At 36.9% G+C, this 14,299-nt stretch overlaps 1 protein-coding gene across 2 annotated transcripts in view; it reads left to right on the top strand.

The window, feature by feature from the left end:
• The window catches only part of btbd11a (BTB (POZ) domain containing 11a), a 241,770-nt gene extending 228,108 nt beyond the window's left edge, over positions 1 to 13,662 (top strand). For both annotated transcript variants that reach the window (XM_053508588.1, XM_053508589.1), the window contains 9 exons: positions 1,249 to 1,384; positions 4,244 to 4,470; positions 4,712 to 4,890; positions 8,681 to 8,786; positions 12,006 to 12,108; positions 12,210 to 12,291; positions 12,380 to 12,448; positions 12,865 to 12,978; positions 13,274 to 13,662. In XM_053508588.1, coding sequence (XP_053364563.1) covers positions 1,249 to 1,384; positions 4,244 to 4,470; positions 4,712 to 4,890; positions 8,681 to 8,786; positions 12,006 to 12,108; positions 12,210 to 12,291; positions 12,380 to 12,448; positions 12,865 to 12,978; positions 13,274 to 13,495 — 1,238 coding nt within the window. In that variant the 3' untranslated portion in view covers positions 13,496 to 13,662. The remainder of the gene's footprint in view (positions 1 to 1,248; positions 1,385 to 4,243; positions 4,471 to 4,711; positions 4,891 to 8,680; positions 8,787 to 12,005; positions 12,109 to 12,209; positions 12,292 to 12,379; positions 12,449 to 12,864; positions 12,979 to 13,273) is intronic.
• The last annotated feature ends 637 nt before the right edge of the window (positions 13,663 to 14,299 follow it).

Below are 14,299 nucleotides of genomic sequence, written 5' to 3' on the forward strand. Positions count from 1 at the left end.
CCCTTCCCCCAAATGGTGCATAAACAGCAGTACAAAAAAAAATTCAGGGATGCAAACGATAGCCTTTGCAACATTTATTTATTTATTTATTCATTTATTTATTTTTAACCAGATTCATATTTCTAAAATAAAGTGTATTTTTTCCTGTTTGTTTATTTTTTTTAAATCTGACATAGAGATTACCTCTAAATGATCTCTCTCTCTCTTTTCCTATTGAAGATGATCTTAAGATTATGGTACTTTAGAGAAACTGGACCTACAGTATATTATTTGTACTTACTACTTATTTCTCAGAAACCTAAAAAAATCCACACAACTCATCTTTTAAAAGGAAAACCTAAAGTCCTTTTAGTGCCTCTAATGCAGATGCAGCACATTTCCATGTTACTCATTATTCTCATTTAATTGAGTGGGTTTTTTTTCTTTTCTTTTTTTTTTTGTTCAGGTGTATTTACCCGAAAAATGCTTCGGGCGAAAGAACGGCTTTTATCTCGAATGTAATTCATCAAGCACAGTCAGGCAGATCATAAATAACTCGTTTCCAGTGTAATCATTTAGCACAGTGTCTTCCAATACTGGTCCTCAAATAACCCTTCTCTGCATACATAAGTAGAGCCCCTACTCATACAGGCAGGAGTCAACACATCGGCTCATTAACAAGCACTTCGTGAATACGTCTGTTGATGATAGGAGGTTTTCTGTGCAGCATTCCTGCAGGCTGATTGTGAAACACAGGTGTAACCCATTTTATGTTAATTTGTTAATGAGAACGTGAGTTTAATCAGGTGTGTTGACAGCAGAGAAAATACTACAGTGGGAAAAGTATGCGGTGCAGGCTCGTTTGAATGAAACGATAAGCTTTAAACAGCCCTGATTATATTTAATTGGATTAGTTAACATGTACGTGTTTAAAAGAAGAGTTGTAATTAAAATAATTACATTTTATCGGACACAGGTCTTTTTACAATAGATATTCCCACAAAGCAGATTTGCGGAAATCTGGATGTAGATTTTGAAAAGATGACATGAGGAAGAAACCATAAAAGGAACCAGACCAGAAAAGAAGGAAATTCTTCATTTTTTAAAAATCCTTCCTTTTTTCTTTTTTACATTCTAAATGTACTTTAAAAAGACAAACAGTACAGAGTGTGATAAAATGATGTTCAGTATGGATAATAATGTGCTATAATAATGTAACAGATTAATAATATATATATTTTATATACTTCCTCTTTGCTTCACTTACAGGCAATTTTGAGTTGGTCAGTCTGCTTTTGGAGAGGGGAGCAGACCCCTTAATTGGAACCACATACCGCAATGGCATTACTTCGACTCCTCTAGGGGATATGAACTCATACAGCCTTGCTGCAGCACATGGGCACAGGTAAGACACACTAATGCGGCATAAAAAATCAGGAGTCGATTCAGTCCCACTTTATGTATCAACAACGGCGTTTAAGTCAAACCGAGACTTGTAGTCCCATGTTGTTCCATGATGTTTGAGGATTTCAAGCACAGTCCATTGATGAGACTCTTAACAGCAGTAAAATATTTGAATGGTTGAAGAATTTTAAAGAAGGCCATACAGCCATTGCAGTCGTCCCCCTGAACATTCAGCAAGTGGAACACCTGATCCTTAAAAGTTGATTGTTGGCAACTTGAGGAGGAGACCCACTTCTCTGTGGGAACTATAAACACAATCATTCACGAGCATTTCTAAAAGGTGAGTGCACATCGCGGGCCTGGAGAGCCCTCTGCCTCTGACCAGTGCAGAAGATTGCTAATCTGCACTGGGTGAATGAAACATTTCGACACATACAATCCAGGCAGTCTGATCATGGCTCCAGCACACTGAGAAACCTTTCTACAATGATGGTATCCAAGCACTAGTGAAACACTGGGATTAGTGCATTCGTGTTGAAGGGGATTCATTAGAGAAATAAAGATGGATTTTATTTCCATGACTGTGTGCTGTTATTCTACACAATACAGTATAGTTTACAAGTCCTAGTTTGGCTTGAACGCCCTTTTGTTTAGTCCTTACAATATTCATATCTGTCAAATTAAACCAAAAGAATCTGTACCAGAAGTGTTTTTTTGTTTCTCTTTTGTTTTCTTATGTCACCTTACTACTGTACATTGGAAACACTGGCACAACCGGAAATTAAGCTTTTTATTTACATATAATACAAAACATGGTATATCATAATACCATTTGATCAGATTTACTTTAGTTTTAAGGTTTGTTACATTCCAGAGAAAATTGTAAATGTCACTGGGCTTGCTGTAGTCTGTCTACTATAAAGCTGTGATGTAGGTTAAATAGTGTCATTTAAGCAGCATTATAATAATCATTATAATAAAGAACTTTTTTTATAGTTTAACAACAGCCAAAAACATACACAATGATCCACTGTGTTTGTTTTTTAATGTATTGGCATGGTGGATTAGTACAGACTGTAGTAGTTAGTCAACTCGCACCTCCAGAGTTGGGGGTTTGAGTCTCTAATCCGTGTATGTGTGTGTGTGTGTGGAATTTTCATGTTCTCCCTGTGTTTGATAAATAGTCCAAAGGTGTACAGTACATAGAAGGTTGATTTGCACTTGGTGTTTTTATGCAACAGCCATCATCTCTGTCTCTCACACACACACACACGCGCACATTAATCTGAGCAACTTATTATAAGGCATATAAATATGTAGTGGTGGTGTAGAATGAGTGTTACATTTATTTCTTCTTAGGGGAAAGAATGAGTTCCAAGTTCTTGTCATTGAATTGCAAATAGGACAAAGAAAAAATGTGTGTGCACTACTGGTAATTTTTTTTTCAAGAAAAAAACAAAACAGGAAAAAGAAGATTTTTTTTTTGTTCTTTTTTGATGCAATGCTTTGGCCGCTAGTTTCAAATCTGTTTGTGTGTTTCCTGTGTTATAACTGTGCCCTGGCATCTTGCTGTTACTTGGACTCCTGACTTGTACAACACTTCAGACAAGCATATGAAAGTACTGTATGCTTTCACGCGTTCCTATGAAAGTAAAAAGTTTTCTTTGATGCCCTGCATGATCTCATCTGAATTTTGTCTGGCACCGCTTGCTAAAAATAAAAAATTGGTCTTTCTCTTTTTTTTATTTGAACTTATTTAAAACATGTTATTTGTTCAGTCAGATTAAGGGTGCTGTAAAGTGTGAGTGAGTATGGACCAACCCAATAATGCCCAAAATATTAGGGTTTTAAGGAGCCCAAAATCTCCAGCAGAACCCCTGGTCAGAATATTTGCATTTTCTATAGTAATTTCATATAGTAAATGTGTTTATACTGTATACACATCCTGTATTTACTTTATATTACACACTAACCCTACCCATTTAACTGATATTGTTTTTTCTACATCTGGGTATTTATTTTTTTTCTTAACATTACTGAGTAAAATACATCTCCAGAAGCGTCGTTCCCTAATGCGCAGGAACTGTAAAGTGCGTGAATGTGGACACCCACTCTTTCACTCGCACCCCGGCTCAGCGCTGCATAATGTAGGCTTATTGAAATTCACCGTAACAATTCTAACTGAGACTCCGATGCATTTGACATCCGGCTTTTTCATCGCAATCTTAAGGCAATCAGTAAGACCCATCTGGATTGGAGCTATATTGCAGCCCGAGCCAAGCTTTAAGAGACCTGCTTCATTGTGCATCAAGCCCCTGAGACATCTGAGACAACGAGACTTATGTTGATTTGTTGCTTTGCGTGAATCGAACCAGGCATTCTCAGAGTCAGCGTGTACTTTAACTGAGTTATAATAATGCCCCAGAGCAGACGGCGGTAAAATGTGCAAAAGATTATTTTCATTTCTTGATAAATGAGTCATAAATATTAATGGACTCAGCATCTTTTGAAGATGCACATTATATTTTAAAGTTTTTTTTGTTTGTTTTTTTACCACCAGTTCTTCTTTCTGTTGGTAAAAACACAGTGTCAGTCCTGTGTTCATCATTTGGAGCTGAATAGATAGATAAGCGAAACGGATGTGGATATGGAATATTATGATGGGTACAGGTAATGGTGCATCACAGTCACGGCACTCGCATTAACCAAATGTTCTTAGAAGTTAATGTTGGTACGTTAATAATTTCCCCTCTCCGAGCAATTGCATTTTGGCATAATGTAGCTTTTATTATTGTACATTTACCCCTGTATGACTGATTAGGAGCATCAGAAGAGGCTAAGTAAATGTGTGTTTGCGCAGGAACGTTTTCCGGAAGCTTATGTCCCAGTCAGAGAAGGACAAAGGTGACATGATGTCTCTAGAGGAGATCCTGGCCGAGGGCTCGGAGGCTGTCGGGGAGAAACGTACAAGCCACTCGGAGGGCACACTGCGCACAGGCAAGGCGAAACTGAGGGCCCTTCGAGAGGCCATGTACCACAGCGCCGAACACGGCCATGTGGACATTACCATAGACATCCGCAGCTTGGGTTAGTAACCACACTGCACGACTGCCATCACATCCTCAGCCTGATAGCACTCATTTATTTTGGTTATGGCATGCCTCCACTGCCTCATTTCCCACCACAGACACATACTGCATGAGTTATTACTGATACTATATAGTACAGTAGTAGGCAGAGAGATAAATAACTACTTCTAGGGGTGGCACTAATTTCTGAGCTGCATAGATACCATGAAGTAACAGATGAGTGTTGGTCGTGTACGTAGGTGTGCCGTGGACTCTGCACACGTGGATGGAGTCTCTGAAGACGTGCTTTCTGCAACAGCGGCGGCCGCTGATCCAGGGCCTGCTTAAAGACTTTAGCTGCATCCAGGAGGACGAGTACACTGAAGAGCTCATCACACATGGCCTCCCGCTTATGTTCCAGATCCTCCGAGCCAGCAAGGTTCACCCTTACTTCTTAGAGTGCATCATTTCACATGATATATTTTCACTGAAACTCATTGCATGCATGTGCGCTGAATTATCAGGTTTAAGAGCACTCGCATTGAGACAGCTAAGACAGCAGCTTAGGTACAAAAGACATGCCAGTAAATACTCAGGGGATGTAATACATACTCGTGGCACACAGGGGCTCAGCTGTTTTTTTTTATGTGCAGAATGTTGACATTGTTGTAATGACCTACTCGTCTGAGAAACTTTGCACGTGCAACACAGGGAGGAAGTCTGGGGAGTGCCCCTGACAGAGCAGATAAATATATTTCAAGATTCAAGCATGCAAGGGCAGTTATTCCTGTTCAAGAACATAAAAAAACATTAAAAGGAACATTTATATCATTATTAGCTAAGGCATTGTGTGGATAATGAATTTTGCAATTTAATGAGGTTCAGTGGGAATAGGGGGGCACAGGGATTTTCATAAAATTATTATTAACAAATGTTTTAAGCAGTTGACAAAAACTAAGGCGACTAGAAAAATATATACTTTTAGAAATGTTGTTTAAATGTAAATTAATGTGAATTTCTTCTTTAAGTAGAACTAACAACTTTTTTACTATTAATATTTTTTTTCTAACAATTATGTCACAGAACTGCCAAGAGCTAAAGGTGCATGTTAGAAAGTGCATGCACAATCATAAGAATTAGTGCCTCATAATCACACCCATTTGTTTTTATTATAAAAAAAGTAACTTTTATCAATGCATTTGTCCAAAAGAAAAATATTAGCGGGGTCACCTGAACTTGTAAATAGAACAAAACACTAATCCCCAGAAAATAATTTGTGGAGCTCTAACATCATATATTTGATAGATTCCCATAATCACTATTGTGGGATTTGGCAGGGTTAAAGTGAGTAATAAATCATAACTTAACATGTTGGAAATACTGTATATTTAGGTTAATTTTTATAAACAGGCATATCCATGATAATTGCATTTGTTTGCCATTTATGCTAATAAAGTTTAGAATTCAGGGCCGGTATTCACAAAGTTTCTTAGAATTCTCTCAGAGAACTTCTATCTTAGCTATCTTAGCCGAGAGTCCTAGACTAAAAGTGATTTAGATATTAGAGGTGTAGTTGACCCCTTTTCTAGGAATGACGCAGCAATTCAAGGACTGTGATTGGTTGATAAAAAATGTGTAAAGGTCTTAAAATGTGCTTTGTGAAAAATAGAATATATGATAATAAAATAGACAATAAAATCATAAAGTTTTATTAAAAGTTTTTTGTTATAGGCTATATATCTTAAGGTTAATCAAATGTTGAAAATGTGTCAACTTTTAAAGCAACCGATTTCCACACAGTAGTTACTATATGTTCTTATATAAGTTCTTACATTTATTTACAATACTGATTTCATTACTTGTAATCCATTTTCAAATGGCTAAGCTTTTACCAGTTTACATGATTGAAGGACAGTCTATTTACTATGTAAGATGCATCTTTTGGATGGTATGTAGCCAACAATCCAAGAGAGATGGAAGCAAATAAAAGGACAAGAAAACCAAATTAGACAGAAAAGCAGGGTTTACTGTTCCGTTCAGTGTTTGGAGAATATTTATTTTTTCCGCCATTTTGTCCTCTGCAATAGAAATTCTTAAGACTCTTAAAAGTCCTCCTCTCTACTTTTAACAATTTTTACCTTAGGAGCTGTTTTTAGATCTAAGATGTTTTGTGAATTATTTTTTATCTTTACTAAGACTTAGTCCTAAATTAAAGGGGAAATTCAAAGAAAATGTCATAATTCTAAGAATTTTCTTAGAATTTTGTCACTAGGAGCAACTTTTAGGCTTAAGATGCTTTGTGAAAAGGGCCCTGGAATCTACCCACATTAATTGATTGCTAGATTGAAAAATAGCGCTTTGATAACGCTGTAGTGTACCGCAGGTTTTACAATGAGTCCAGGTTTTACGTTTATGTACAATATAGTGTCACCGATACTGTTATCGTTTTTATTTGCTTAGGATTTTTTTTTTCTCACATGTTCTGTTAAAGGTAAGAAAAAACAAAATGCCTGCCATTGGAAGTTGCAGCTTAAGTGTGGATGGTTCATGAAGTTATTTATTTTATAGTTTCACATTTTAAGATTTAATTCTCCCCCTAAATGGCTACCCATTCTTCGTTCCAAAAAAATACATTTTAATCAGACATACAGACAATCACACCAAAATTAATACACCTTTTCACCAGAGTCGATATAGTGCAAAAAAAAAAAAAAAAAAGCATTCATAAGAATTTTGAACATCTGAGATTGAGATGTTTTTAGCCAGCTCTTAAACATTCACGTCAGTCCATTTAGTATTAAGTATGTAAAATTCACAATATCTGAGTGTAATTTTGTGTCTTTAACTTACTTTTACACTTGTTGAAGTCATAATTACAATTTGGGACAATTACAAAAGATCCGATGTCATACAAACAAACAAATACGGAAAACCTTGATTTCCACGGTTAAACCAGGCGTAAAATAAGAGGATGCAAGTCTGTTAGTCTTTAAATCCAAAGTTTACAACTGCAACTTTCCCTAACTTTTCTTAACTGGTCATTAGACAACCTGTGCCGTGCACCTTTCTAGTGCATTAATTAAAAAAAGGAAAATTCTCTTTAAGTAACCAAGTTTTTTCTATTTAAAAATTTTTAGCTAGAATTTGCCTAACCCAGTCCTACTAAAGTTAAATACTGGAGTCAATGCTTGTCTAATGTGAAATTAGAAAAAATACCAGACTAGTTTAGTTATACTGTATATAACTGTTAAACACAGCAAAACTTGCCTGAGAATGCCTTTGCAAATGAGATGGAGTCCATGGCCTTTAGCAAGGCAAAGCAAATGCCTCATTTTAAGTCTTTGCTTACTTCTGTTGAAGGAGAAGGTCACGGTCACTGCAGATGACAAATTAGCATGATTTTTAGTATTTCCTCTACACTTACTACCTTAATCAGATATTTAATTGAGCCCACTTATTTGCTATGTAACTTGAGAGAAACCCTTGGAGATTTATGCAACTTACTAAGTCTAAAATAAAAATTTAAGAAGTAAAAAGTACATTTTCATACTTTCACAAAATGTAATTTATGAAAAGTATTTTTTTAATATTATACTTATATATATATATATATATATATATATATATATATTTTTTTTTTTTTTTTTTTTTTTTTTTTAGGATATATTATTGTGTAATCCAAATAAATATGCATTAAACATATACTAAATACCCCAAAATTATATTTAAAAATTATATTACATTGCTGGCAGGAGGGAAAGTCGTATAGTTCAGCATTCTATCTCTGTTAAGGTTCTGTGTGTGTTTCTATAGAAACAACTCATTTTTGCATCTGAGAGGAATCTCCAATACATTATCTTGTAATTTCACTATTTCTGACATGGCCAACGTGAATGTACTATATAGTCTCACTAGCATTTTACTAACATTTTTTTATTATTCACTGTGACTAATAATTGTAGACAGGATACAAAGAGGTACTGCTCAAGCTTAACAATGCTATAATTTAAACTAATACAGTATAGGATTTGATCACCTTACATTATTAGCCAAGTTTTAACCTGTCAGCCTCTAACATTAACATTCATATACGTACATGTACCTGAATGCTGGATGTAGCCCAATATCTTAGGCGTTACTTAAAAATATCTGTTTTTAATATGGACTTGTGAATGTTTTAATAATGTATAATTTAAGTGACTCTCTGTGTGTTTGCCTGTAATTTACAGAACGAAGTAATAAGCCAGCAGTTAGCTGTAATCTTCACTCAATGCTACGGGCCATTTCCAATCCCCAAGCTGACAGAGATCAAAAAGAAACAAACCTCACGACTGGGTAAGTAACGCACCGGTGACCTACTTAAAATCTCACTCAAATATAGTTTTGCTCCGTCTGTCTTCGGTTACAAAATCTGCCTGTGCTTTTCCTCACTTTTCTGTGTGGATTTCACCTAGATGCAGATACCAGTGAACTTGTTTTATTGAATAGTGATTATAGGGAAGAGCAGTCTGCTCCAGCATTATTAGGACCTTTGGTAAAAGGAATATCACAATTTTCTTTGAGATTCCTAGCATTGCCTACATAGAGGTGATGTGGTGTCTTCCTTTGTCATAATGTGCTTCTGTTTATGTTTTGAAATATGTCTATTTTGGCTTTGGTTGTGGATATATCTCCAACCCTCTTATATAAAATGTAATACATGGATATGAATTTTTTATATATTGTACTTAATATATTAACATATATGGTGCATATATGAAATCGTTCCTTTTCATGTATGGGATATATCTGTAGTAAGTATACTGTAATGCTAGTGTGTGGTATGTTGGCTAATGTGGTAATTGACAAAATACAGTACATAAGTTACCATGGAACCACATGGTTAAAGATCATTTCTTCATATGTAAGCAATATACTGTGCTTCTCTATGTATGTATGGGTAACAAATCATTTTAACATTTAGTGAACAGACATACATCACGATATAGTGACATTGACATTGACTATTGGATTGAGATCTGGTGGACTGTGAAGACCATTTAAGTACAGTGAACTCATTGTCATGGATAAAAAAAACAAGTTTAAGATGACCTGTGACATGTGCGTTACTCTGTAGTTATATAGAGATAGACATGATCAGCACTCAGGTCAAGTATTTAATTTAAATGCTGCTTAATTGAACTTAAGGGTGTATGACAAGAGAATATCTGTTGTTTTGTTGTTGCCATCCGAATTACATGACAGAAATCAAGACTTATCAGACCAGAAAACGATTTTTCCAAACTTGTATTGCCTGATTTTGGTGAGCCCATGCCAATTGTAGCCCAAGTTTCCTGTTCTTAGTTGACAGGAACTACACCTGGTGTGGTCTTAGGTAATCTGCTTTAAGGTTTGACGTGTTGTGCATTAAAAGATGTTCTTCAGCATACCCCGATTGTAACGAGATGTTATCTGAGTTGTTGCCGTTCTGTCAGCTCAAACCAGTCTGACCATTTCCCTCTGACTTCTTGCATTTTCAAATCAACCAGGCTTTTTCTCTGTAAACACTAGATATGGTGTGAAAATCCCAGTAAGTCAGAAGCTTCAGCTTTAGACCAGTTAGTCTGGCACCAACCATGCCAAGTTCAAAGTCACTTAAATCACCCTTCTTCCCCATCCTTATGCTCAAGTTTGAACTTCAGCAATTTGTCTTGTACATACTACTGTACTATATGTATACATACCTAAATGAATTACCTTACTGTCATATAATTGGCTAATTACATATTTGGAGTGATGAGAAGTTGAACAGGTATACCTAATGATGTGGCAGGTGAGTGGTTAGGACTTTGGATGTAACGTTTATGAAAAACTTTCTGATATATGGAAATATATTACATTTCCTTATGCGAGCTATCATGTAGACAGGTCTACTCATCATGTTCCTGTTCTATCTTTGTTCCATGTGAAGTCCTGTTAAGTGTCATCACCTTATATATTTTTGCACCTTATGGTCCTCTCTGGCTGTCTATTATTGTTTGGATCCACTCTAATTAATAATATTATGCTGAATATTACCAGTATACATGTTACAGGAAATGTCTCTGTTGTTAATTATGCCAGTCTCACATTAGATGTATGAGTCTATTAAAGTTTTTAAGAATTGCCCATGTCGCAATTCTGCTTTTAGTACTTCGTTCAAAATAAATGTGTGAGGCCATTGATCCCAATTAGGTTCTCAGTGATGTTGGAGTTAACAACAGTCACTTAAAATGACCAGTAGGGATTTGGTTCTATATTAGCACACTCTTTTTACACCAAACCTTGTTTGTCAAAAACTATTTAAGTCTCGTTGGAATACAAAACCTGGATCCAAGCAGTATAGCATCTAGCGAGCTCCATGTGCTTGGGTTTGGAAAACAGCAGACTTTTTTTGTGGCATGCCTTCCAAACAGTGTGTTAGCTTGGAGGCGGCATCTAATTGTAGATTTGGAGAATTGGTGGCCCAGAGAAAGCACCAAAAATTTCCAGCTGTGAGTGAAGAAATTGATGCCTCTTCCAACATTCTTCTCACTGAATGGGGGCAAAATATTGAGAGCCCACTTGCATACATTTGTGCATTTGGTGATGCCTTTATCCAGAGCAACTATCATTTTTATCTCATTGTACTACTGAGCAGTCAAGGGTTGGTGCAGGTAGGTGGGGTTAACCTGGGACCTTCTGGACCATAATACAACGGGGTAACCACTGAGCTACCCCTGCCCCCACTTGATGTGTACAAGCTTTGCTAAGTAATGTGCTGATCAGATGGTCCGCTGTAGAGCCCCCTTGACGGGAGAAGCCAAAGGCCAACAATTATTGCACTAACAATAAGAATTTGGCCATTGTGAGCCATGTACATATTTTTATCCGTTTTCATGTCTTTGTTCCGTAACTCACCTTATACTGATGAACAGTTTCTGATTTGATTAAGGGAACATACTCCAGTACAACAGAAAGTTTAAGTTTTTGTTAGTTTTTTTTTTTTTTTTTAAACTACATTATGAACCTGACAGTTTAAGGGAGCCATTCGAGTTTTTCAGAGCACAGAAATGTTGCAAAATACAGTAGTTCCCCAACACTAAGTGAGTGGGTGGACAAGAGTTATTTTTTTTTTTTCTCCAGGTTTGGAGGAACACTACTGCCATCTAGGCAACACATAAAGAATTACAAGACATCAGCATTGCAAACACTCACTCATACTCACTTATCGTCTATACTGCTTTATCCTGTATTCGGGGTCGCAGGGGGGCCTGGAGTCTATCCCAGGAGGCTTAGGGCACAAGGCGAGGTACACCCTGGACAGGGTACCAATCCATCGCAATGCACACACATACACACACTCATTTACACACTACGAGAAATTTGGGAACGCCAATTAGCCTAACCTACAGGTCTTTGGACTGTGGGAGGAAACCGGTAGTGCAAACAGTTCTTGTTTATTAACATGTATGGTACACTGTTCTGTAATAGTCTGAATTTGAAAAGGCCTTTGTTTAAGTTGGATTAAACCTCTTATCCCCGGTGCTTCCTCAGATCCACACTTCCTGAATAATAAAGAGATGTCAGATGTGACATTCCTGGTGGAGGGAAAACCATTTTATGCCCACAAGGTGTTGCTTTTCACAGCATCAGCAAGGTAAACACCCATGAAAAAGTAACTTATCATAAATACTGTCGGTAAAGCTTTTTTTATAAAAAAAATAAATACTTGTTCTTGCTTTTTCCCCGTCTATTTAGGTTTAAGTCTCTGCTTTCTAATAGACCTGCTGCGGAGAACACGTGCATCGAAATTAGTCACGTCAAGTACAACATTTTTCAGGTTGGACCGCTATTGCCGTAAAATGTTAAACTTGTAGATTGCCTTGGTATATCATGTGCACTTAATGTTTTGTGCGTGTGTGTTGCAGTTGGTGATGCAGTACCTGTACTGTGGTGGCACTGAGTCGCTGCACATTAGAAATACTGAAGTCATGGAGGTATCGTAGAAGCATTTCTGTTTGTCTCTTTATCACTTTGCATATTATTCATCTCCTCATCCATCCTCTGCCTCTCATTTGTCTCCTTTATTCAATAGGATGTGCCATAAAAAAAGAGAGATAGCTCTCATGATTTCCAGCTCATGCTTGCCAAACCATTGAATCATCTTTATTTGTCATGAAAAATAATTACTTTTAAATATCCTGAAAGTATACCCATAACCATAACAGGGGGCAAAATGTACTTTACCTAATTGCCTCCATCAGTCAGATTGAACTCAACATATCAGGGCCATTGCTGTAATTGTTCCCTCGCTGTTAATTCTACAAACCTCCATATGAATCGCTTTTACTGTCCATTGCTTTATATGAGCCTGTAACCTGATCATTAAGTCTTCTCGCTGTCTGTTTTGCAGCTCCTCTCTGCAGCCAAGTTCTTCCAGCTTGAGGCCCTCCAGCGACACTGTGAGATCATCTGCTCCAAGAACATCACCATAGAAACCTGTGTGGACATTTACAAGCATGCCAAGGTGAGAAAGCATATTTTGAAATCCTTCACAAGAAAAGCTTTGTGCTTTTTCAAATGTTATCTCCGAAAAAAATGAACCTAGTGAACATTTTGTCTAAAGAGTTTTGACAGCATGTATCTTATAACAAACTGACTCAATCAGGCTGATGTCCATCTTGGTGTAGCATGCAACTGTGCTAATGAGGAATTCACAAGGTTTTGGACATCTTTTCAGTCTTGTCAATAGATTTTTTTTTTAACTGAAAAAATATATATAAAAGCCGTAAACCTGTTTTTGTGCGAAATGTGTTTCTTAGTTCCTGGGGGCCACAGAGCTGTCAACCTTCATCGAAGGCTACTTTCTGAAGAACATGGTGCTTCTGATTGAGCTGGAGACCTTTAAGCAGCTCTTGTACGAGGGACCCACTGAGAACCCGGGGCCAGGCCCTTCCTACGATGTGCTCCAGGATCTGGAACAAACCCTGGCCACTCGCATCCACTCCATCCATCTCTCCTCTTCCAAGGGCTCTGTTGTCTGATCCCTCTCGTCCGAATCCAGTGGAAGATTTCACTCATTTTGGCCTGCTGTATGACTTTCTGTATCTGCCGCAGGCTCCTTTTGGTGTCTTTCGCTAATTTCTAGGATGAATGTTTGTGAGCAGTTATGAAATTCCACTGATCTGTACCAGGAGGTTGCAGATTCTTTTTTTTTTTTTTTTTTTTTTTTAATAAATCTCAAAGATGAACATGCTATTTCACAGGATATATTATCTGTCATGCTAACACTTAGCCAGCATTCTGAAATGTAATCGCTGGGCAAAAACAAACATTTTTACCGTTAAAGATGTCATCTTCACTCAGCTTAAGCTCTTGTGGACGCTGCAGATATTCAGTAAGCGAAGAACCATCAACTTGGGGTTTAGTCACTGCGTTGTTCCTCACATTGTCTTTTCCCGATCACGTGTCGAGCATCAGATAAGACAATATTACCTTTTTCCTTCCACCATTCACATTCAAGATGATGAATGTGTGAATCAGAAATGCTCTAATTACAGACTTAACAGTGAAACCACTGAACCAATATGCTAAATCTAATTACAGTAAATCTTTGATATTAATGTGCCATTCGCGAATCATATAGCTATTTATTTATTCAATGCCTTTTGTTTGAGTTTACATTATTTGTAGCAGTAAATAAGGATTAGTCTGGAGCAGTGGACAAATTATTTGCAAACAGTGTAAAAAAAATTCTAATTTTTTTTTGTACAGCAAGATTTTGTCTGATGTTATTTAATGATAGACTTGGTCTGTAGTTAGGAAGCAGTCTGTCATACTGCCCTCGC

The sequence above is a fragment of the Clarias gariepinus genome, chromosome 12 (genome assembly GCF_024256425.1).
Source record: "Clarias gariepinus isolate MV-2021 ecotype Netherlands chromosome 12, CGAR_prim_01v2, whole genome shotgun sequence".
Lineage (NCBI taxonomy): Eukaryota > Metazoa > Chordata > Actinopteri > Siluriformes > Clariidae > Clarias > Clarias gariepinus.